Here is a 21,131-nt window from a genome sequence, read left to right on the forward strand (position 1 = left end):
TGGGCATCTGCGTATTCTAACACATTCTTTATTTACTCAGGATAAAAAATGGAAGGGAAGAAAATAAACATCTTAGAGAAGAGGAAAATCCCACTGGCTCAGGTGGCCCCAAGAAAGAGAGCTTCCTGAATCAGCTCTCCTCCGAGCTCCAACAGTGCAGACATCCGAGCCCTGACAGACAAGGCCATGTCGTCCATTTCCGGCGCAGCTGATCTTGCATCTTCTGGAAGATGGAGTATCGCCCACACTGTATTGCCTGGAGGACATGCAGTGTTTGAAGTGCCAGCTCTAACACGGCAGTACTGACATCCTCTGTCAGACATTCAAGGGCTCCAAGAGAAAGGAACAGAGCCACGGTCAGATCCCGACTCTGCGGGGAGCCGAGGGGAGTCTCCCGTGCCAGGGCCATCCCAGCCAGCTCTTGCCATGGCCGGGAGGGATCAGGGACCAAGGGGATCAGCCCGAAGCTGCTGGCCACGAATCCCACACGTGTCCCTGAACTCTCTGTGTGCTCTACCTAGGAGAGCAGAGCTCTCCGCAGCCGGGGCAGGGCTTGCAGCTCGCCCCACAGCCCCCGCTGTCAGCCCGCTGCCCTCTCTCACCATTGCAGATCAGCTGGAGCTCTTCTTGCTGTCCCCTCAAGCTCCGCCCGGCCATCCCTGGGAACACAGAGCCTGTCAGCCCAGCGGCACAGCTCCTGCCAGCGGCGCTGCCAGCCCTGTGCCCACAAGGCCTCCTGGCCCGGCAGGGCTCAGCCCGGGCCCTGGCCGCTCGCTGCCGAACCCAGGGCACGGCTGCCAGAGGCGCCGGGCCCGGGTGGCGCTGCCGGGGCAGCAGGCGGGGCTGGGGCCGAGCTGCGGCGGGGCGGGGAGGGAGCCCGGGCTCGAGGCTCACCCATGAACCTGACGGCCGCCTCTCGCAGGGGCTCCTGTGGGCTCTCCAGGTAGGGCAGGGCCCGGCGCAGGAGCTCGGCCGCGCTGCTGCTGTCCTCTGCCAGCTGGAGAGAGCGGCAGCAGAGAAGGGTTGGCGCGGGCTCAGCCCCGGGGCCGGGCGCTCCCCGCGCCAGCCCCGGCCTCCCCTGCCCGCACTGCCCTGAGGCCCGGCCAGCAGCCGCTGGCGCCGGGCTCTGGAGGGGGCAGAGGGCCGGCTGCTGCCCGGGGAGCCGCGGTGCCGCCCCGCAGCCCCGCCGGGCCGCGAATCCATCGGCACCCGGCTGGGCCCGCAGGAGCCTGGAGCAGAGCCCGCGCGGCCTCGGGCTGCAGCAGCGGGCAGGGGCACAGCTGCCAGCCCGCACACCGAGCACCGCGCTCAGGGGGCTTCTCCAGGCTGCGGCTGCGGCCTCCCGGCCCTTCTTACCAGGATCTCAATGAACCTCCATAGCTTCTCCTTCTTTACAGATTTTTCAAGATCTCTCCTCTTCAGGAATTTGGCCACACAAAGCAGCGTTTCCCGAGAAGCCTGGAGAAGAGCAGAAACATGGAAATGCCCCGCAGCCAAGGGCCCCCAGGATCAGCGTCTCTGTGCCAGGGCCTGGAGGAGGCTACAGCCCTCCAGGCACCAGGGCAGGAGGCAGCTGAGCCCCCTCCCAGGGGGACAGCAGCAGCCCTTGCGTCCTCACCTTTGCCACCTGCCAGTTCTCATCATGGCAGTGGAAGAAGAGTGAGAGCACACTGTGGCACACTTGTGCCTTCAGGTCCTTTCTTCCCTTTTCCAGTGGTAGATTCAGCAATGTTCTCAAGAGCAATATGGAGAGCAGCTGTACCTGGCTATTGTCCTGTGTGAAGAGATGAAAATAAGACCTCAGCATGGGCTGCAAAGGGCTCAGCTGGGCACAGGCCTGAAAATCCACAGGGCACCAAGTGTCCTGGCATCAGCCAGTGGCTGTGGCTGGGGGTATGGAGCCTTACATGGTCAAAGAGAGGCAGGAGGGACTCAGCCAGCTGCAGGACAGTGGGGCTGGGGATCCACATGTCCTTGTCCATGATTATAAAGTTGAGTACCATGACTGTTATCTTAACAATCTCTCCATCTGCATCCTGCAGGAGCTCCACAAGACGTTCAGTCAGGTTCCACATTTTTTTGGTCTGTGTAGAACACAAGTTTGTGAAAGGCAACTCTGCTGCCGCAGGGCCCAGAAGCCAAAGGCCTGTCCCGAAGCACTCGGGCAGCTGAAGCGGGAGGCAGGAGAGCTGGGAGCGGCTGTCCCAGCGGACGAAGCCCTACGCAGCCCAAGCGACAGCGTTCCCCAGCCCCACGCTGCCTGCATGGCTTCAGCTGCTGCCCCCTTCTCACCCTTGAGGGATCGTCAGTGAGCTTGAGAAGGGCCTTGAGTGCCAGGCAACGCTTCTCCCTGCACTCGCTCCACAGGTGCCTTGAGAAGATTTGCTGGACTCTGTCAGCATTGTGTTCACTCAACTCCAGGTGCTCAAGGACCTGAAAGGCACAGGGCAGTGACAGGGGACCCGGCTGGCAGGAGCCCAGAACCGCACAGGGCGGGGCCCAGGCAGCAGCACAGGGCGTGGGCACCGTCCCAGGCAGCTGCGGCTGCGAGAGGGCAGAGAACTGGGAGGCAGCAGAGCCAGGCAGCGCTGGCCAACAGGCTCACCTCCACAATGAAGGCCAGGGCAGGCAGATCCCAGCGTGGCTTCTGTGAGCTGAGCAGCCGGAGCAGATAGTGAAAGATGCGGGAACATGAGGATATGGAGATGCAGGACATCTCCCTGTCAGGAGTAAAAGTCGCTTAATTAAGACTATGAGCCAGGGGAACAGACCTCTCCCCAGAACTAACTCACAGTGGTCTGGTCATTCCCCAGCACACAGAAAGGAGAAATGGGCCATTAGGAAGGTGACTCTTTGTGGGCACCCTGCTCTCCCAACCTTCTCCAGTCTCCTTGGCTGTCCCTCAGTGACAAGGCCCTCTGGCCCCTGACCAAGGGACTGTGAAGGACACCCCAGACACAGAGCACAAATGCTGAGAGCAATGGGAAAGGGGTCCCACCTGGCCAGCAGACCCACAGCATAATGGTGGGTGTCAGCACAGAGCAGCGTGTCCCAGCCACGCTTGCGTTCCATTGACACCACCACATGCTCATACTGCTTTCGGCACAGCAGGGACTTCAGGGTTCTCACTGCAAACCTGAGTGCAGAGCAAAGCCCGGGTCACACTGGGAGCACTGGCTCCTGCCCTGGCCATGTGGCAGGAACAGAAGGACTGGGATGGAGCACCTGTTGGGGCTGGTAGCAAGGCTGTGTTCTTCCTGGCATCCCTTCCAAAAAGTATCAACCGCCTCTGACATCTCTTTGGTGCTGAAGAACACTTGGAAGAGCAGATGCACAAATAACTGCGGGAAATGCACCATCACTTTACGTGGGACACTGGGCTCCTGGAGGATCTTCCATATCACCACAGTTCCCTGCAAAGGACAAAGCCCCCCAAGACAGCACTCAGTGCTGAGGTGTCTGTGTGACTGGGACCGAGCGTGGCAGGGAGAGGCCCAGAGAGACACAGGAGGAGCAGTGGGCCTGGTGGCCCTGCAGCTGTCCCTAGGCCAGCTTTCAAGCCAGTGCCTGAGGCAGGGAGATGCAGTGGGGAAAGGAGGATGGAGAGCTGTGGGACAGGCAGCCTTGTGGCCAGCAAAGGCCACTGGCAGAAACTCACAGCCAGGGCAAAGACACCCGTTTTGTCCCCATCGGAGGTGCATGTGCTGTGCTCTGGCCAGCTCCCCAGCACATCCAGGAGTATCCGCTGTGCCAGCTCTGCAGTCCTGGGCGTGCACATGATGGTCTTCCACATGGCCATGGCAGCTCTGCAGGGTTAGAACTCTGTCTCAGGGCATCTCAGACACAGCACCGTGGCCTGGGTATCTCTAGGGGCCCGGGTTGACTGCCGGCTTGCCTTTGCTCACTGCCCCTCTCCAGCAGCAGCCAGGCAGCCCAGCCCTGTGGGGACAGGCCCCTGTGGGGCAACAAGGGAGCATGACAGCAGGCTCAGGGGTGACATGCCAGGGCTGGGAAAGGGAGCAGCCAGAGGGCCCTGAAACTCTTCTGTTGGTCAGACACCTGGCACAGGCTGTACAGGGCGATGGGTTGTGGTGAGCTGTGAGCCCTCTAGGCAGGTGGGCCCCTTACCTGTCACAGGATGGGGCCACACGCAGGAGTGTCATTACTGTGTCTTTTGGCTGCGCTTCTGTGAGATACAGCAGGGCGTTGTCCAGCCTGTGCTCAGCAGAATCATTGGCCATGAGCCACTGGTGGATGTATCTCACCATGGCAGGGACCTGGAGAAGGCACGGGGAGACTTGGAAAGCTGCCAGAGGGAGCAGTGTTCCCAGTGTCCCCAGAGAAGTGCTTCCCTTCCCACCGCACTGCGATGGCCTCAAAGGCTCACCAGTGGCCTCCTTAGGAGGCCAAGCAATTCCTGGGAGGACCAAACCCTGGCCACAGGCTGCTTACTTGCTTTGGATTGTAAAAACCTTCCTGTACAAGCAAATCCAGCAGGGCAGCACTGGTCTTGGTTTGGAAGATGGGCGAGTATGCTCTGAGCCCAGCACCCCTGGCAATGTTCTCTTCCTGCCGAATTGTCTTGATGAATTTGCAAACGAGCTGAAGGAGAAGGGCAAAAAGCCATGGATGTTACATGGAGTGCTCCACACACGGTGCTCGGTGCTCGGCTGAGCAGTGACAGCAGGCCCAGCCCAGGTGGGGATGGCTTCAGGTACCTTTGCTGTTCTGTGGAAGCGGCCATGGTTGGGTTTCTGTTCTTGTGTCTGGTCCAGGGCTGCATCTGGCAAAGAGCGAGCGCAGCCAGGGCTGAGGGGCTGCAGGAGGGGCTGGAGAACACAGCCCCACCCTGCGCTGCCGAGGCAGGGACAGCCCCAGGATGCCACAGGTGGATGGATCACGGCCACTGTGGGGTGTCTGCCCGGGCCCCTCTTCCGTCCTGTCCATGGGCACGTCCCCAAGGGATGGGATGGGATGGGATGGGGTGGGGTGTGATGGAGCCAAGCTGGCTGAAGGCACCAGCCCTGCGGCCTGGCTCTGCCACTTACCCTCCTGTGGTGGATGGAATGGCACCACCTCTTCAGTCTCCTGTGCCCGGGCAGCTGCAGGGCCGCCTTCTTCCTCCTCTACCCAGGTCAGCTTGGGCACTCTCAGGGCTCCCTGCCCCATGTCTCTGACCGGATTTCTGGCTACCCTCAGGAGAGATGCCTTGGAAAAATCTGGGGCACCAAGTCCCACGGTCTGCCCTCAAGGGCACCTGCAGAATTGGAGCCTTGGAAGGCCACAGCTCACCGAGTCCTGTGGTCTGGCCTCAAGGTGAGCTGCAAGAACTATGCCTCAGAAACACTCCGGGTTGGACAGGAATGAGCGCGCTGTGTGGGGGCTCCTCACAGCACCGCTCTGTCCCGTCCTCTCTGGTCGCCTGCTCTGAGCAGAGTGGCGTGCTCTTGCCACTTCCAGCTCCTATGTCAGCACGTGTCACAAAGGGCCCTTGGACACCGGGCTCCGTTCCATGCTGCACCGTGTCACGAAGGGCCCTTGGACACCGGGCTCCATTCCATGCTGCACCGTGTCACGAAGGGCCCTTGGACACCGGGCTCCGTTCCATGCTGCATGTGTCACAAAGGGCCTTGCACACACTGCCACCTGCCCTGGGGCCACCCCCTGCCCACTCAAAGTGGCCCAGGTTGGCAGGAATCCCTGGCCCCAAGTGTCTGAGACAGCCCAACAGGATCTTTAGGAAGGGCTCAGACCATCAGCAAACGCTGCCCTGCTCTGCGGGCTCAGGGCAGCAGAAGCAGCCCCCAGGGCTGCCGACGAAGCCGTGCTGGGAAGGGCATGGGACCTTCCATGGAAACTGCCACGGTCCATGGTCATCCTAAACCCATGGGTGTGGCATACACAAGGAACTGTGGCACAAGGAACTGTGGGCCAGGGCAGGAATGCTGCTCTGAGCCCTGGGGCCTGGGAACGCTGACACCAGCAGCTGTGGCAGAGTCCCTGCCCATGCAGACCTGCCAGCCCCCGAGCCCTGGCAGGGCTGGTGCCCGTCTCCTGCCCCAGAGACCTGTGCCCCTGGGGGCTTCTGTGCCATAGGAAACCAAACCCACGTGCACTGGGGACTGTGCTCCTTCCTGCAGGGGCTGTTGGCAGGAACACCTGGAGGAACTGCTGGCAATGCTTGGTGTCTGTCAGATGATGTTGCTCTTCTCTAGAATTAATTTTTTTCATAGAAGGGATTAGCAGCAACACAAAAGCTCCAATAGCTAGTGAGATTCACAAGACAGAGATACAATCACGTCTCATTGGACTTTTCTGCACATTTTTAAAGCATTCTGGATTAAAAAAACAGCTGAGTTGAAAGTTTAATGCAGCAGTTTATGTGTCTAGTTGAAGCCAGCAGCTAATACCTGGTGCATTGGAAAAATGAAGAGGCCAGGAATAACTCTCAGAGGAAAAGAAGGTGTTCTGTGTCTCTGAGTGTGGTGCAAGCACCCTAAAGGAGCAGCCAAGGGAAGTGCTGAAAGCAGACCTGCTGTTCTTGTGCATGTTCCATTGCTGTTTCTGTGGGGTCCAGAGCCACCAGGGCAGCAGTGCCTCCGCAGCCCTGCTCCAGGAGACGTGGCCACCCTCCCCATGGTGGCCGCAGCTCTGCGGGCCCAGAGCTCTCTGTCAGGGGGCCTCAGTCACAGCACCTGGCCTGGGCAGCCGCGAGGGCCCGGGCTGGCAGCCAGCCCTGCCTCTGCCCCCTGCCCCTTATTGGCAGCAGCCAGACAACAGCTGTAGGGAAGGATGGATAAATATAATTATTAATAAATAATACAGCCAGGATGAGAACAGTCCTCTCTGCTAGCCGGACAATGCCCCTGCCTACGGATGGGTCCTGGGGTCAAGTGGACTGTTCCATCTCACCCCCCAAAATGTATGGTTCACCCCGCACCTGTAACCCTCCCCTGAAACATCAAGTGCATGTAACCCCATTGGCCCAAGCCTTGTTCCAGCCCACCTTGAAGCCCCCTGATAAGGGGGCTCTGAGGGGCCAGACGCTGTTTTGGAACTTCCCCTCCTCATGGAACTTCCCTCACCCTCTCAAGCCTCGCCACGTGCTGCGTCTGGCAGCTCAAAGCAGGACCTTTCTCCATCCCTAATAAACCTTATACCCCAAGAGCAGCCTTCAGAGATCTCTCGTCTCCATTCATCTAAACCGTCCTGGAGCCGGCAGCGCTCTCTACAAACAGCGCCTGCAGGGCTCCCCTGCCCACCGTGAAGGTGCTGGCACCAAATCCTGGCGCTGGCCCTGGAGGGGCAGAGGGCCGGCTGCTGCCCGGGGAGCCGCGGTGCCGCCCCGCAGCCCCGCCGGGCCGCGGCTCCATCGGCCCCGGCTGGGCCGCAGGAGCCTGGAGCAGAGCCCGCGCGGCTTCTGGGAAGGGAGCAGCATGTGCAGCACGGGCTGGTGCCCCTGGCTGCAGCACTGCACACGGACTGACTCCAGAATTCAGACCTTACAGAACATGGTTGCACAGTTACATTCACACAACAATAGATCTCTACAGCTTCAGGCAATCACACAGCAGGTTTTTGTTGCCACGTGGCAGGGTGCTAGACATGCTGCAGCCTTCTTCAAAGTGTCACCTTCAGAAGCTGCTCTGAGTAAGGCCACAAGAACAGCCATTTCAAGTCCGCACACACACATAGCCCAGCAGAGGAAAGACAGGAAGGGTCTGTTTATGATGTATTCCAGCAAAGGTTTATTGCATCCACCTGGCTGAAGGGATCAGGGACAAAGACCTGGCCATGTGCTCTGCACAAGGTTAAGCAGGGGTCAGTGGCCAATGGTCTGAGGGCACAGGGGCAGCACAAAGGGCAGAGCAAAGGGCATTGGCCTACAGGGAAGATGGGGCCGGCCACCAGGGATACCACAACCAACGAGGAAACAGGTAAAGGAAAAAATGCAAGAATTTGGGACACGGGGAAAGGAACTGGGGTGGATCCTGGTGTTGCAAGGCTCCATGGCAGAAGTCTTCTCTTTAAGCCTAGGTGGAGACTCTATTGTATATTCTTCCAAGACAAGGCCCTTGGGATTTCCCAGAAGGGTTTAAAGCATTCCACAGGTTTTATATAGGAAGGGAGTGAACAAAAAGCACAATTTTCACATCCAAGGCAGACAAATGATATGGGAAAAATAATTTCCAGAAAGGAACCTTATCTCAAGAATTTATGATGCAGCTAACTGCCAAGTGAATCATTGAAAGCCCAGCTCCTTTACTTTTCAGCAGAAAATATTTCCACATGAAAACAAATACCACTGCTATTGTTAGTGCTGGAGCCCCCAGGATGATGTCATGCACAGCATACAGTACAGTTGGGTGATAAAATGCAGGGAGAGAAGAGCAGCAACCTCTCTGAATGTATCATAAGGACATAAAGCCTGCAGAGAGTATCCAAAGAGGGGAATGAAGATGATGAGGGGCCAGGAGGGGAAGCTGTATGAGGAACAGCTGAGGTCAATTGGCTTGTTCAGCTTGGAGAGAGGAGGAGGTCTCAGCATGACTGGCAGCTCTCTCCCAAAGGACAGCTCCAATCTCTGCTCTCTGTGACAGGGACAGCACCTGAGGGAGTGGCTGGAGCTGTGTCAGGGCAGGGTCAGGTGGAATTTTAGGAAAAGGTTTTCCCAGATGGTGCTGGCACACTGACCAGACGCCCTCAGGGAATGGGCACAGCCCCAGGCTGACAGAGCCCAAGGAACATTTGAACAATGCTCTCAGGGATGCATAGGATAGGATTGTTGGGATGTCTGTGCAGGACCAGGGGTTGGACTCCATGATCCTTGCAGGTCCTTTCCTCTGGTGAGTCTATGATTCCATGATTCCTAGGCACTGGGAAGGAAGCTTGATACAATGCTTTGCCATGTAAATAAATGCTATTTGTAGTGCCTTCAGTTGGCTATGCTCTCAGCTATACCAAAAAAAAAAAAAATAAATAAATAGTGACAGAATTCAGCTGCTATTTTAGACAGAAAGAGCCACCTCACCATATCAAGCACTGCTCTGTTTAAAGGTTCCAACAATCTCTTCTCCATTTCCAGCTGCAAACATCAGCAAACACACATTGGAAAAGTCAAATGAATTCCAACATTCCCAGAATACAAATTTTCATGATTGAAACCAAGGAAGGATTGCCCACAAAGCCTTAGAAACAGTTCCTAGATAAATTAATGTCTCTCCCATGCAGGGCTGTAATAGCTGAACTTCTGCACTGCTGAAAGGTTCCGGGTAGAGGGGGAACAAGTCCACAATGTTCCTTTACAGTCTGAAATAGGGATGCAGGGTTGGACCAAAGGCTTTCCTTGGGGGGATGATGCTGAAATCCACTACATTCTGGCACACCAGCATTCCAGACCCCAGCAGGTCTGACAGCCCGTGCAAGGAACAAGCAAGATCCAGCTACTACAGGGCAGAACAGGAAGGGAGATTGATTCATTCAGACATGCAATTAGTGCTTGAAGGAAACCCATGCACAGGTCCCTCCAAGTGAAATGGAAAAGCAAAGGGATTTTGGCAATAGCAGCAGAACTCTTGGAAATAGGAGTGATTTGCAACAGCAGCTTAACAAGGACTAATTGCTGCCACTGGACCTTAGGGCAGATGAGAAGAGTTTGGGTAACACAGGAATCATGTCAGGAGATAAGCAGCCATCTCCAGTTTCACCACAACCTTGCAACAAGCAGAAAGGGCTGTTTGATCAACAAAAATAAAAATTGCAAGAAAATCCTGCTGACTCCTGCTGAGACATTGATACTCTGGTGCCTTCATTACCATCTGCTTGGGGGTTGCTGCCAGCTCTGAGCAATTATTCTTCATGAATTGGTACCTGTGTGAGCAACAGAAAGAATTGGTGAGTAGAACTCCCAGCCCACCTCAAGGCTTTGCTTTCATCCTCTCGACATCAGCTTGGGTGACTGGATGCCTTGTCCAGGGGAGGGTGTCCCTGCCCATGGCAGAGGGTGGAACTGGATGAGCTTTAAGGTCCCTTCCAACCCAAACCGCTCTGGGATTCTAGGATTCTTCTGAAGGCACTGCCATCCATCATGAGAGGTCCCTTTCCACAAGCTCCACCATAAACTACTGTCCCTTGTCCCAGGCTGCCCCCCTGTATCTAATTACAACCTGTTTTCCAGCCACATTGCAGCTCCCTTTGATCAGCGCTGGCACTGTTTGAGCAGCACTGGACTAAATGGCCTCCAGAGTTCCACTATTTTACAGCCTATTTTTTAGGCAACTTGGAGTCCAGCACATCCCAGAAGCACCCAGGAACTGGTGATCCTTGTAGATTTTATTAGGTGGTTGCAAGTCATTCATGACTAAAAGGCACTCAGTTCAAGTGAATATCCAGTTCTCCCAGGAAAAGAGTGAGCGGACTGGGGAATGTTTGGCACAGGTTTAAGGTCTCTTGGACGAAACCACTCTGTGGAAGAAAGAGCCAGGCCGTAATGTCCGGGCTGATCAAGTTGTTCCAGATTATCCCATTCAACAGTTACACTTCTTAACCTGCTGTCTCTAAAGGTGACAGTGTTCTCTGCATCAATATTCTGTCTGCTTTTCACATCCCACTGTGGGACCCAAAACAATTCTTTCTTGAAACTGGAGGCAAAAGGACACAAGGCTGATGACCAGACACTCAAACTGGACCTGAGGCTTTGGGTCAGCTCCTCACACTGCAGCTTATTGTACAGGACACAGGAAGGCTACAGCAATCCAGCCTAATGCCCCACTTTGATAGTGGAAAAATAAACCTTACTCCTGCCCTCACTTCTGTCTTTTCTATTTGGATTGCCTGCTCTTCAGAGTTAAAAGATACCAAGGGTAAAGGATCCAGCACAGCAGCTCCTCAATTTCTAGAGGCCCTCCAACAAAAAGACAACTAAAATAACCTTGGGTTAGTCACAGTTATTCAGAGGCACGTGGGCAAAACAAGGTATTTTAAACAGTGCCAAAAATTGATAGAAACCCCAGATGGAAAACTGTATTTTTCATAAAGAAAAACACAAATGAGGAAGAGAAGTTGGGTCTCGTTTCTTCCCCAGTATCAGACAATATGAATACAACCATCAACAATTAATACTAGCTCTTCTTTCAAAGACACACCAATTTAACACCACAAATGCTGGTAATTTTTTCAAGGCAGACAATGGATTTAAAGAGGGCTTACCCTGCTCCAGTAGCTGCTCTTGAATTTCAGTTCCACTTATTTAATTTTACTGGAAATCTCTTTCAGAAGGCCTTTCAAATCAGAGAGCTTAAAAAAAAAAAAAAAAAAAAGGAGGTTATTTTTGTAAAGTCCATCTAGCTGAAGGAATGCAATGCTAATGAGCAATGAAAGTAACAAGTAATTGCCTCTGCAAGTATTACACCAAATGCAAGAGTGCTCGAGAGGACAGTACCAAGTACAATGTTCATCAGGGCAATTAATGCAGCAAGCCCTGATGCCTCTATTTCAGCGAGTTAACCAGCAGTTACCAGACGAGAAAAGCAAGAGATGGGTATTTATTTTCAGGAGAGAATTAAGGTTAGCAGATCTCCTTTCAGTTTCAAGAGCAGCATCATACTCACTCACCACTTCCCCTTCAGTCTGGAAGCAAGCTATTATTTTGCAATCTAAATGATTTGACAGTAACCAAAAAAAGTACTCTGAAGTATATGTGGGTCTTTTCACCTGAGCTTCCCAAAAAGTCTGTGCTTCATACCAAAGCCACTCCCCACTTCAGAGGCCAAACAGATAATTCAGTCAAGCCTCAGAAAATAACCATTGTGAACACACATACCCATTTCAACATCACAGTCATAAAAAATTATTTGTATGGCAATTCTCATAATGTGCTCTCTGGTATATGGGTAGCCTTATATTGCTTAATTACACCATGCCAACACCACCAGAAGCTAAACTTGACAGACACCTTTGGGACGGGGACATGTCAAGTGTGTGACACCCCTTCTTCCCACTGGCGTTTCATGGACCTGTTAGACAGCGGAATGTTGCAGTTTAAGATGGAAATTACTTCTGCTTTAGTCCATCCCACAAGGAATATTGAGAAACACTCCTCCAGTGCTAAGCAAGTGTCTTTGTTTCATTTTCCTGCACATTAGAAAGCTCTTGTGGCTTGGAAGGGATCTCACAGCTCATTTTTGGCGGCTCCAACCCCATCCAGCCTGGCTTTGGATACTTCCAGGGATCCAGGGGCAGCCACAGCTTCTCTGGGTACCCTGTTCCAGGGTGGGCCCACCCTCACAGCCAAGAATTTCTTTCCATTATCCCATCTAATCCTCCTCTCAGTTCAAAACCATTCCCTTCTGTCCTAATCACTACACGCCCTACACACTCCTATCTATGGAATCAAAAGAGCACGGTAAAAAAGCCCAATTAAAATGGGGTCCTGGTGACAGTGACAAAGACTGCACACAACTCTGGGAGGCTCATTTTCCTTGCCATGGCACACCCCCTGCTTTACCAGAGAGAATCACATTTCCCGGAGCAATCTGGGACAGAAGTACCTTTGCATCCAGTTGTCTGAATCGATGCACTATCCTAGAAGCAGAAGGAGAACATGAAGCAATGGGATCAGTCTGGATACCAAGGAAAACTTGGCTAATTACCACACCCCAACTCCCCCCAGTGCTCCATCCTCCCAGGGAGGCAGGGCTGCACGTGACTGGCATCATTTTTAGTACAAGTACATTAACTAACATGCAAATTACTATTAGTAGGATGCTATTACATTTTCCTTCTCAAGACATTTTTGCTTCCAGTACCAAGGAAATGTTTTTGGTATTTGTTTGGCTTCTTACGCAATGCTGTTTGTCTCTGGGTAGTCTTAACCTAAACACTTATTTGTGGATGGCAATGTTCATGCCCACAGATATGGAAGGGTCTGGTTTTTCTTGTCCATTCCTATCAGCTCTCTCTGATTAAGAGAAATATTCAAGCTGCCAGAAGTTAGCAAAGTTAAGCAATCATACAGAGCAGGTTTTGTTCTTGAGCAGTGTTCCGTTTTCTTGTTTTCTTTCAGTTTTTGTTGTTTTTTTTTTTCCTCTTATACTGTTACTCTGAAAACAGTGAGACAGATCCCAAAGATAATGTTTCCACGAGCTGGCAGTCAAAGAAATATCCAAGCGTAAGTCTCCAAAGTTTCAAATACCATGATTCTAAAGACCATCTTCCCCTCCTCAGAGGTCTCCACAACTCATGCTACTAATTACACATCTCCATTTGGATTACTGCTGTGGGAATGTCTGAGATTCCAGGTCCAACAGTAAACATTCTCTGCTAAATGTAAAATCATAGAATTATTTGAGTTGGAAAAGATCGAGTCCAACCAATTCCACCACTAACTCAGGTCCCCAAGTGCCATATCCACACAGCTTTTAAATCCCCACGCCGAGATGGGGGTGCCACCACTGCCTTGGGCAGTCTGTTCCAGGGCTGGACAACCCTTTCCATAAAGAACTTTTTCCTAATATCCAGCCTAAACTAATGCTACAGCAAGAGTCAGCTGTGGCACTGCTTCCCATGATAAGATCTCAAAACACCATGGGAAGACTTTTTTTGTCTTCTCTTCAGCAGACAAAAAAGCACCATTTCACTTCAGAAATAAAAAGCACATTTATGCTGAGTTTATTTACTTACTCATTAGTTTGTAAACACCTAGAGCTGCTGAAAATGTGCCTTCACTAGAAATGTTCAAGAGAAAAGTAAGAGAATGAAGACAAAGATAGGCAGGCTTACTCTTCTGATGAATCATTTGCTTTTGTATTGATTTTGACAAGGTAATTTTCCTTCATGACAGCTTCCCATGCCAGGATTTCATTGTCCTCATTTCTTGAGCCTGGGAAATGTATTTGAAAGAAAAATACTTAATTTGTGTTCGAAAGCCAAGGTGCAAAGCGGCTGGGTCAGTGTGTGCATTCAGAGGTTAATGATTCCCTTCTCCACATCCTGAGCACTCACAGCCCCACTGCCCACCTGTGACTCAGCTCTCACAGATGTGACACTAATGCCTTTCACTGAATGCTCCTGGCAACCAGAGTCACTTAAAAACACAAAATACGAGCAAACATAAAACCCAAAACCCACCAAATAAGCAAACACAAAACCAACCCACAACCTTACAAGCTCCAGAAGTCTTTCTGTACTTTTTTTGAGTCTTGGTTAACACAGGTGCCTCTGCTTCAACAGGTACAGGATATTCTAGCAAGATCCCATCTGGGTTTGAGCTTTCCATTTGTTTCTACATTACCCCATATTGGATCATTAGGAGTAACACTTCTAAGGACCATGATATATGATTTTTGATTGAACTGAAACACTCCAAAATGATGAAGAATTGTCTTCTCTAAGAAGCATTTTATGATGGTGCTGTAAATTCCAGAGTTGATACAGAGGAGCCCACTTTGAGGCATCATAGTCTTCCAGGGTAATACTTCAGCATTTTGTCATGTTCCAAAAGGACACAATAAACCACAGGGGTTTAAATAAAAAAATAAAATAAACTGAGACAGAAGAAGCCCCAGGCTGGTGAATGGATGAAGTCCCTTTCTTCCACCCAGTGCTCCTCTGACCTCACAAACCCCTCAGCTGTTCCCCCACAATCCAACAAGCATCCCAACCATTTCCATAAGAGTTAAAGGGGAAGGCAGGATTTTACCACAGTCAATACATCAGTGTGCTTCCTCTGCAGTTCTCAGTTCCTATCATCAGCAAAACCACAACCATTTTCTGGCTCTAATTAACTCTCCCATTCTTTCAGAGCTGTAACATCAACTGTGCATCATTTGAGCAGGAATTTCTGCCACCCAACAGCTTCCCCAGCAAGAAATCCACGCAGCAATTTAGACAGCCAAAATGATTTAGTACTAAACAATTTTATACGCCAAAGAAGGCCCTTCCTCCTAAACTGGTAACAAATCCAGCTTCTGCTCCAGCACAGCACAAAATGCCTGGAATAAGCACAGGATGCCACGTAGGAACTGCAATGCACCTGCTGCAGAGATGACTTTTGGGCAACAAGGAAAAATCCAACTCACAACAAATGGATGGCTCTTTGCTTTCTTTGTTACAGCAGCACTTGAAGCATTTCCTCAGCACCATGAATATGTAGGCAAAGATGACAAAGGGGAAGGGGATGGTCAGGCGACTGCAGTATTCCTGCACCAGGAAAAAGCGTTGGAACTTCCACACCTGGTCATTGTTCTCTTGCACTGATCCAACAGTGTAACTGATGGGAAAGAGAGAACACAACCAGGATGAGTTGGTCACCAAAGAGCTGCATCAGAGCCAGCAACAGAGCATTCCTCTACTGTACCAGGGCATGGTTTTATAGTCACAGAATCCCAGAGTAGTTTGGCTTGGGAAGGACCTTAAAGCTCACCCCATTCCATCCCCTGCCATGGGCAGGGACACCTTCTATCATCCCAGGTTGTTCCAAGCCCCATCTAACCTGGCCTTGGACACTGCCAGGGATCCAGGGGCAGCCACAGCTGCTCTGGGCACCCTGTGCCAGGGCCTGCCCACCCTCACAGGGGACAATTCCTTCCCAGTATCCCATCCATCCATGCCCTCTGGCAGTGGAAGCCATTCCCTGTGTCCTGTCCCTCCATGCCTTATCCCCAGTTCCTCTCCAGCTCTCCTGGAGCCGCTTTAGTCCCTGCAAGGGGCTCTGAGCTCTCCCTGGAGCCTTTTTCTCCCCAGGTGAGCACCCTCAGCTCTCCTAGCCTGGCTCCATTCCCTTTGAGAATCTCCTCTGGACTCATTCTGGCAGCTCCATGTCCTTCTGATGTTAGGGGCCCTAGTCATTCTGAAGGTAGTCATTTTTATTAACCAGGAGGTTATTTAGTTTGTTCTCCTCCTTAGAGAGTAATTCGCAAATGGGTGGAATTAAAACAGTAGGAAAAAAAACCCTTGAAGTTACAAATAAACAGGAAAATATATGAATAGGAAGAAAACACTCCATGTATTTTTACTACCTCAGCTCTAACCAGTCTTCTTCTAGCCTAGACACATGAGAACAGGATGCTTCTTCACAAGATATTGTGTCTTATTAACTGAGCAGATAACTGCTTTCTTAGAAAAAAGCCCAAACCTAAAATGAGAACACTTACAAGAAATTTAAAAGCTCCTGAGATTTATAGTAGACGTATTAAGGACACTGCAAGCACAGATCAAACCCACAGCACAAGGCACTGTATGGACCCTGCAAAGCAACAACCACAGGTGCAAGCAGCTCCCAGGCTGCCTGACCTTTCAGTGTGACATTAAGTGGCAGATGGATGCTCCCAAAATGCCTCTGCTCAGAGCCTAATGCACCTTTATGTGAGATAAATGCAAACCTTCACCTGGTGGAGATTCTCTTTTTGTGTAAAAGATAGATGCAACTGGTGAAAACTAGAGGGTTTTTTTACTGGCATAACAGCATAAACCAGAGCATTTACCATCAGGTACTGTTAAAGTAAGTGTTCTAGCAAATATTAAAGGTTTTAGGGTAGAGCTGGCTTACTGCTGTATACTTTCCTTCATTGTTGAAAGGTACTTGCACCCTTCCTAGGGAGTATGAGCATGCTTGTCTCTCCCCAGGCACAGATATGCTTTACCTATCTTGGATGCCTTGCCAAAAATAGTATTTCTGATTTTCTTTAGATTCTAGGTCAGCCTGGGGAAGAGGGGTCAGAGCAGAACCTAAATCTGAGGCATTCTCAACTTATCACTCTCTAGCATCTCATCTCAGGCCAGGAAACACTGGCAGAGTCATTCAGCTGAGAGATGCTCTTGAGCAGCACCAGGAGTCCTGTCAATACTCCTGTTGCCAAAGCAACTTCCTGCCAAGGTACCATCAAATCACAAAAATAAACTTGTGGTCCTCAAGAAGGCTGGTCAGAGGTTTTGAGTACTCTTGTCATGAGTGTAAAGCAGAAAAGGACAAGGGCTGGGAATGGGAACAGAGGCACAACACCAATCCAGCTGCATTCCCAAGTGAGACATGAAGGCAACACACCCCCAAAATCTGATATGAGGAACTTCCCATGATTAAATCAACTCTGTGCCACGGCTTGCAGAGGATGCAACAAAGATTTCTGGGAGAAGCTGAGGAAGACATTCCCTGACCTTGCTGGTCTAGAGGTGATGGCACTTCTCAAGACAAAGTCCTTTTGCATGTCCCAGGGGGATGTGGCCCATTGCCTGTGGTCTAAGTCAGAACAATAAATGGCAGGTCCATCAAATCAGTACCAGACTTATCCTCACCACACAGCAGCTCAGGTTAATAAAACCACAGTGTCCTGAAGAGTGATGATAACTCATTTACTCACTCTGCTGCTCAAGCAAGGTCACTTGTGCAGCAACTCACATTTCGGTAAGGCTCTGACCCAGCATCACCCCCTGTGATGGGTTTGCTGGGGTTTGCACCACACCCACAGTGCAGAGGATGCTTAGAGATGGAGGCAAAGGACAGGCAGCAATCCCTCCCCAGGACACTGCACCAGTTTCCCCCAGGCTGCTGTGACAGATGCAGAGGCGAGGCTTGGCTTCCTGCTGTTTTCCAGCACTCCAGTCTCTTCCCCAGAGCTATGTCAGTGCAGGGATGACCAGGAAGCCACGGCTCCTTCGTTACGTACCCGAACATGGCCACGAGCAGGTTGACCAGGAGGATGTTGGTGGAGAGCATGTAAATGCACACAAGGGGAATGGTGATCCACTCTGGGAAGCGGGGCTGGTTGTTGGCATCCAGCTCCACGCACAAGGGCTTGGACTTGTTCCCAGAAAAAGTGCAGTGGTCGAAGTTGTAGGTGGTACCTCAGAGAGGGGAGAGCAAACAGTGAGCTCCTCGTTCTGCTGGTCCTGCCCTCATCCCTCCATTCCTGCTCCCCGTTAGACTTGGAGGCAGGGGGCAAATGCAATTGGTACAAACAAAACTAGTGATAAAGTCCACAACCTGAGGATTCGAGGTATTGGTAGTAGTCCGGTTGAAATGATAGCTGCTCCTCTTGCAGTGGCTGATGAATTGCAGCTGAAGTGGTGATCTTTAGAAGGGTATAGTTTTCTCTGAAGATCTGGTGGCAGTGCAGCCGGTCCTCCTCTGCGCCGGGGCCGCCTCCGAGCTCCGCCGCCGCCGCCTCACCGCGCTCCAGCCGCTTCTCTGGGAATCTTGCCGAAGGAGCTGCTTCTCTGGGAAATCCCGCAAAGAGAGAGAGCTGCTTCTCTGGGAATCCCGTAAAGAGAGAGAGAGCTGCTTTGTCTCCAAAAAGGTACCACTTTATACAATAAAAGAGTGCTTGGCTTCCCCCTCTGGGTGGAGCATCTCACAATGGGATGATGTTAGGTTTACCAGCCCTGCAAGTGAGTCAGTCAATGGCCCATTAACAAACCATTACCTCTTCGGAGCAAACCATTGTTCTTGGAAGAAATAACAAACCTGCCCAACCTCCAACAGATGGCAAATAGAATACAAGCTTATCTTACAAACCAAGACAGTACTTTAAAATCTAAAACTCTAAACTATGCTCCACTTAGCTGAACATGTCTGCTTTAAAAGATAGATTCACATTCTCAATTCAAGCACCTAAGTTTGGAAGCCTTTTCCAAGGTCTCACATCAAATCCTGTAAATCTGAGGATTCTAAGCCTTCACTTACAGGCCCGAAGATCTGAGAATTCCTTGCATTTCGTTTTCCAACACTGATGGTGTTAGAGAGTGCCCAGGATCTGTTTTATAAGTCAGCTCTGGCAGGAACAAATTGGCTGCCTGAGGGCTGCTTGTGGCCTCTGACACCCAATTGCTCAGGGCTTCCCACTGCCCCAGTCCCTCCGGGTCTCCCCCAGCCCGGCCAACCTGCCCGGCAGCGGTGCTGCAGCCCCACAGGAGCTCCAGAGGAGCCCCACCAAGAGGCACCTCAGAGCCCTCAACCATCCAGCCAGCAACACACGGGCAGGAGGATACGGATGGCGCTTCCTGCCTGGGACAGGGCTTGTGGCCATCTCCAGGCACCGCTCTCGCAGGGATCCCTGCAGCTCTGGCCTTGCCCACCCGCTCTGTGGGCAGCAAAAGGCTTCAGCAGAGCCACCAAAGGCCAAGGGGCTTTTGGCCATTTTCCCTGCAACCCTGCATGCCTGGGCACCTTGCTGAGCACAAGCAAACTTTTCCCCCTTAAGGGCCTCAGGCCCCCTCTGCTTGCTGTGCTACTGAGCACAAGCACCCTTTTCACCCTTTCCTCCCACTTGCCCTGCAGACCCTGTGCAGCAAAGAATAGCTCTTGGGCATCTGCGTATTCTAACACATTCTTTATTTACTCAGGATAAAAAATGGAAGGGAAGAAAATAAATATCTTAGAGAAGAGGAAAATCCCACTGGCTCAGGTGGCCCCAAGAAAGAGAGCTTCCTGAATCAGCTCTCCTCCGAGCTCCAACAGTGCAGACATCCGAGCCCTGACAGACAAGGCCATGTCGTCCATTTCCGGCGCAGCTGATCTTGCATCTTCTGGAAGATGGAGTATCGCCCACACTGTATTGCCTGGAGGACATGCAGTGTTTGAAGTGCCAGCTCTAACACGGCAGTACTGACATCCTCTGTCAGACATTCAAGGGCTGCAAGAGAAAGGAACAGAGCCACGGTCAGATCCCGACTCTGCGGGGAGCCGAGGGGAGTCTCCCGTGCCAGGGCCATCCCAGCCAGCTCTTGCCATGGCCGGGAGGGATCAGGGACCAAGGGGATCAGCCCGAAGCTGCTGGCCACGAATCCCACACGTGTCCCTGAACTCTCTGTGTGCTCTACCTAGGAGAGCAGAGCTCTCCGCAGTCGGGGCAGGGCTTGCAGCTCGCCCCACAGCCCCCGCTGTCAGCCCGCTGCCCTCTCTCACCATTGCAGATCAGCTGGAGCTCTTCTTGCTGTCCCCTCAAGCTCCGCCCGGCCGTCCCTGGGAACACAGAGCCTGTCAGCCCAGCGGCACAGCTCCTGCCAGCGGCGCTGCCAGCCCTGTGCCCACAAGGCCTCCTGGCCCGGCAGGGCTCAGCCCGGGCCCTGGCCGCTCGCTGCCGAACCCAGGGCACGGCTGCCAGAGGCGCCGGGCCCGGGTGGCGCTGCCGGGGCAGCAGGCGGGGCTGGGGCCGAGCTGCGGCGGGGCGGGGAGGGAGCCCGGGCTCGCGGCTCACCCATGAACCTGACGGCCGCCTCTCGCAGGGGCTCCTGTGGGCTCTCCAGGTAGGGCAGGGCCCGGCGCAGGAGCTCGGCCGCGCTGCTGCTGTCCTCTGCCAGCTGGAGAGAGCGGCAGCAGAGAAGGGTTGGCGCGGGCTCAGCCCCTGGGCCGGGCGCTCCCCGCGCCAGCCCCGGCCTCCCCTGCCCGCACTGCCCTGAGGCCCGGCCAGCAGCCGCTGGCGCCGGGCTCTGGAGGGGCAGAGGGCCGGCTGCTGCCCGGGGAGCCGCGGTGCCGCCCCGCAGCCCCGCCGGGCCGCGAATCCATCGGCACCCGGCTGGGCCCGCAGGAGCCTGGAGCAGAGCCCGCGCGGCCTCGGGCTGCAGCAGCGGGCAGGGGCACAGCTGCCAGCCCGCACACCGAGCACCGCGCTCAGGGGGCTGCTCCAGGCTGAGGCTGCGGCCTCCCGGCCCTCCTTACCAGGATCTCAATGAACCTCCATAGCTTCTCCTTCTTTACAGATTTTTCAAGATCTCTCCTCTTCAGGAATTTGGCCACACAAAGCAGCGTTTCCCGAGAAGCCTGGAGAAGAGCAGAAACATGGAAATGCCCCGCAGCCAAGGGCCCCCAGGATCAGCGTCTCTGTGCCAGGGCCTGGAGGAGGCTACAGCCCTCCAGGCACCAGGGCAGGAGGCAGCTGAGCCCCCTCCCAGGGGGACAGCAGCAGCCCTTGCGTCCTCACCTTTGCCACCTGCCAATTCTCATCATGGCAGTGGAAGAAGAGTGGGAGCACACTGTGGCACACTTGTGCCTTCAGGTCCTTTCTTCCCTTTTCCAGTGGAAGATTCAGCAATGTTCTCAAGAGCAATATGGAGAGCAGCTGTACCTGGCTATTGTCCTGTGTGAAGAGATGAAAATAAGACCTCAGCATGGGCTGCAAAGGGCTCAGCTGGGCACAGGC

General features: G+C 52.9%; 1 protein-coding gene and 1 long non-coding RNA gene across 4 annotated transcripts; both read right to left on the minus strand.

Annotated features, from left to right (window-relative positions):
• Window positions 1-10: 10 nt before the first annotated feature.
• Window positions 11-782, minus strand: LOC146766964 (uncharacterized). The gene is made up of 2 exons (XR_014956636.1): window positions 603-782; window positions 11-330 (listed from the first exon to the last, which is right to left on the minus strand). It is a non-coding gene; the product is annotated as an uncharacterized LOC146766964 (long non-coding RNA).
• A 6,942-nt stretch (window positions 783-7,724) lies between these two features.
• Window positions 7,725-18,119, minus strand: LOC144246664 (transient receptor potential cation channel subfamily M member 8-like). Of its 3 annotated transcripts, none has more exons than XM_085585522.1 (6): window positions 17,661-18,119; window positions 15,078-15,268; window positions 13,780-13,879; window positions 12,549-12,582; window positions 11,209-11,295; window positions 7,725-9,870 (listed from the first exon to the last, which is right to left on the minus strand). In XM_085585522.1, the coding sequence occupies exons 1-5, from the start codon at window positions 17,708-17,710 to the stop codon at window positions 11,245-11,247; spliced, it is 426 nt and encodes a 141-aa protein (XP_085441648.1). In that variant the 5' UTR covers window positions 17,711-18,119; the 3' UTR covers window positions 7,725-9,870; window positions 11,209-11,244. The 3 variants fall into 3 exon arrangements, with proteins under 3 accessions (XP_085441648.1, XP_085441647.1, XP_085441646.1); XM_085585521.1 differs by having other exon boundaries at window positions 7,725-10,464; XM_085585520.1 differs by having other exon boundaries at window positions 7,725-11,295.
• Window positions 18,120-21,131: the final 3,012 nt, after the last annotated feature.

This window comes from Lonchura striata, chromosome 7, assembly GCF_050655825.1.
Source record: "Lonchura striata isolate lonStrDom1 chromosome 7, ASM5065582v1, whole genome shotgun sequence".
Taxonomy (NCBI): Eukaryota; Metazoa; Chordata; class Aves; order Passeriformes; family Estrildidae; genus Lonchura; species Lonchura striata.